At 39.4% G+C, this 1,849-nt stretch overlaps 1 protein-coding gene across 1 annotated transcript in view; it reads right to left on the bottom strand.

Moving 5' to 3' along the window:
* The window catches only part of LOC111395171 (heterogeneous nuclear ribonucleoprotein 1-like), a 6,403-nt gene extending 4,783 nt beyond the window's left edge, over positions 1-1,620 (bottom strand). The window contains exons 1-3 of the mRNA XM_023021174.1: positions 1,537-1,620; positions 1,212-1,295; positions 4-1,149 (exon numbers count right to left, since the gene is read on the bottom strand). Of these exons, the coding sequence (XP_022876942.1) occupies positions 4-1,149; positions 1,212-1,295; positions 1,537-1,620 (1,314 nt within the window). The remainder of the gene's footprint in view (positions 1-3; positions 1,150-1,211; positions 1,296-1,536) is intronic.
* Positions 1,621-1,849: the final 229 nt, after the last annotated feature.

The following is a 1,849-nucleotide window of genomic DNA, read 5'->3' as shown; positions in this document are numbered from 1 at the left end:
AACAGAATTTTTAGGTGTAACATCTTCAGCTGCAATCCCCAGCCCATAACCAAAGGAGGCAGATCCTTCTAGCTCTGGGGAGGATGAACGCCAAGCAGGATCATTGTAAATTAAATTAGCTCCATATAGGTTCCCAAAACCATCATCTTGGACCTCGTTTGTGGCAGAAAATGATGATGTAATCACATTGCTTACATTGTTTCTATCGTAACCTCCCCAGCCACCGAAACTATTTTGTCTACTGCCATAATTACCAACATTACCTCTACTTAAAGAACCATTACCCCCTTCTTGAGCTGAAATGGTTGAGGAGCCCCAAGTTCCCCCAACACTACCTAAACCACCGACTACCCCAATATTTCCAGTTCCCGAGCCAACAAAAGCGTCAGAAATCATAGAGCTTGTGCCAAAATTAAGACTCTCATTGCCCCACCTGTTTTGGTTTGTTGAGTTCAACAAAAAACCATTTCCTCCATCACCCATATTATATCCAATGGGACTTCCATATCTGCTTGAATTTTCTCTATAGTAGCTGTTCGTACTACGTCCACATCCCAACCCTGATTCTCCAGTCATCCCATAGTTCGAGCTCAACCCTGAGTCCAAACTTAGTCTTGTGTTATAATTGGAGGGGCTGTATGGAAGATATCCACTCCGAGCCACAGATACGGGGCTAAATCGACCGTCCATACTCATGCCATAGCCTCCTGGTGAGCTTGAATTATAACCTTGAGTAAAATCATCGAGAAAACTGCTAGCCCAATTGAGACCATAGTTATATCCACTTAATGGGCTTCGAGTTGGTCCTGGAGATAACTCCTTTGGAACAGCTCGTTTAACCTCAACCATTTTTCCTTTAAGTTCATGAAAGGTTTTGAACAAAACTCTATCCACTGCCTCCTCTGAATCATAAGTAATAAAACCAAAACCTCTAGGCCTTTGTGTATTGTGGTCATACATGACCACAACATCTGTTATCATCCCAAATTGATCGAAGTACCTCTTGAAGTTGCTTTCTGTGACCGTTGATGCCAAGCCTCCCACAAAAATCTTTTTTGTGCGAGAAGGACCAGGCGATCCTTGAATGCTTACATTGTTTCTGTTGAAGTTTAGATGAACGTCCCTAGGAACAGCCTTCTTTGCCTCCACCTAAATAAGCAAACGGTGCAATGATGTAAATTAATTGCCAGCAAAATTTCAAATTGAAGCACGGAAGACATATTCTCATCATTACTTCTTTGCTGAACAAAATCCTTCTCTACAAAAACATGAATATTACAACCCTGCCGAAATTTCTGCAATGTGATGTAAATTAATGTAGAGGTCACTAGCAGATGAATAATTTCAATAAGAGTTCTCTCATAATTTGTAACTTGACATGCCATTTTTTCCTTAAAAACTAAAGAACTTTCAAAGTTATTCTTTAGCAAACTATTGGATGAAATATGAATCCATGAGAAATGCATGATCACACTATGCCAAAAGAACTAACAAATCTAAAGGGAGAAAAATTGAAAAAAGTGCACCAAGTATAACAAATTTTGTTTCAAATTCCATATTCCTCTCCCCAACTACTCCAAGAGCTAACCTCTTCTGAAGAACTTGGCGACACCACCACATTCTACCTGTTCCCGGTCCTCTTATTTGATTGATAAGGTCTCCGTTAGTTAATTAATTTACAGCATGCTCTAGAAACATCACATGTTCATCAACATTATTCCACGTTCATGGTACTAGTTCAGATGATAACCACAAGAATGCCTTATTTTAGTTAAAAGCAACTTATTCTGGGTCCTCATTAGCTTTATGCTTATGATAAGTTAATAAATAAGCTTCCATTTTGCAGATA

Source organism: Olea europaea, chromosome 6 (assembly GCF_002742605.1).
Source record: "Olea europaea var. sylvestris chromosome 6, O_europaea_v1, whole genome shotgun sequence".
In the NCBI taxonomy this organism is placed as follows: Eukaryota; Viridiplantae; Streptophyta; class Magnoliopsida; order Lamiales; family Oleaceae; genus Olea; species Olea europaea.
This window is presented reverse-complemented; position numbering and strand designations above follow the sequence as displayed.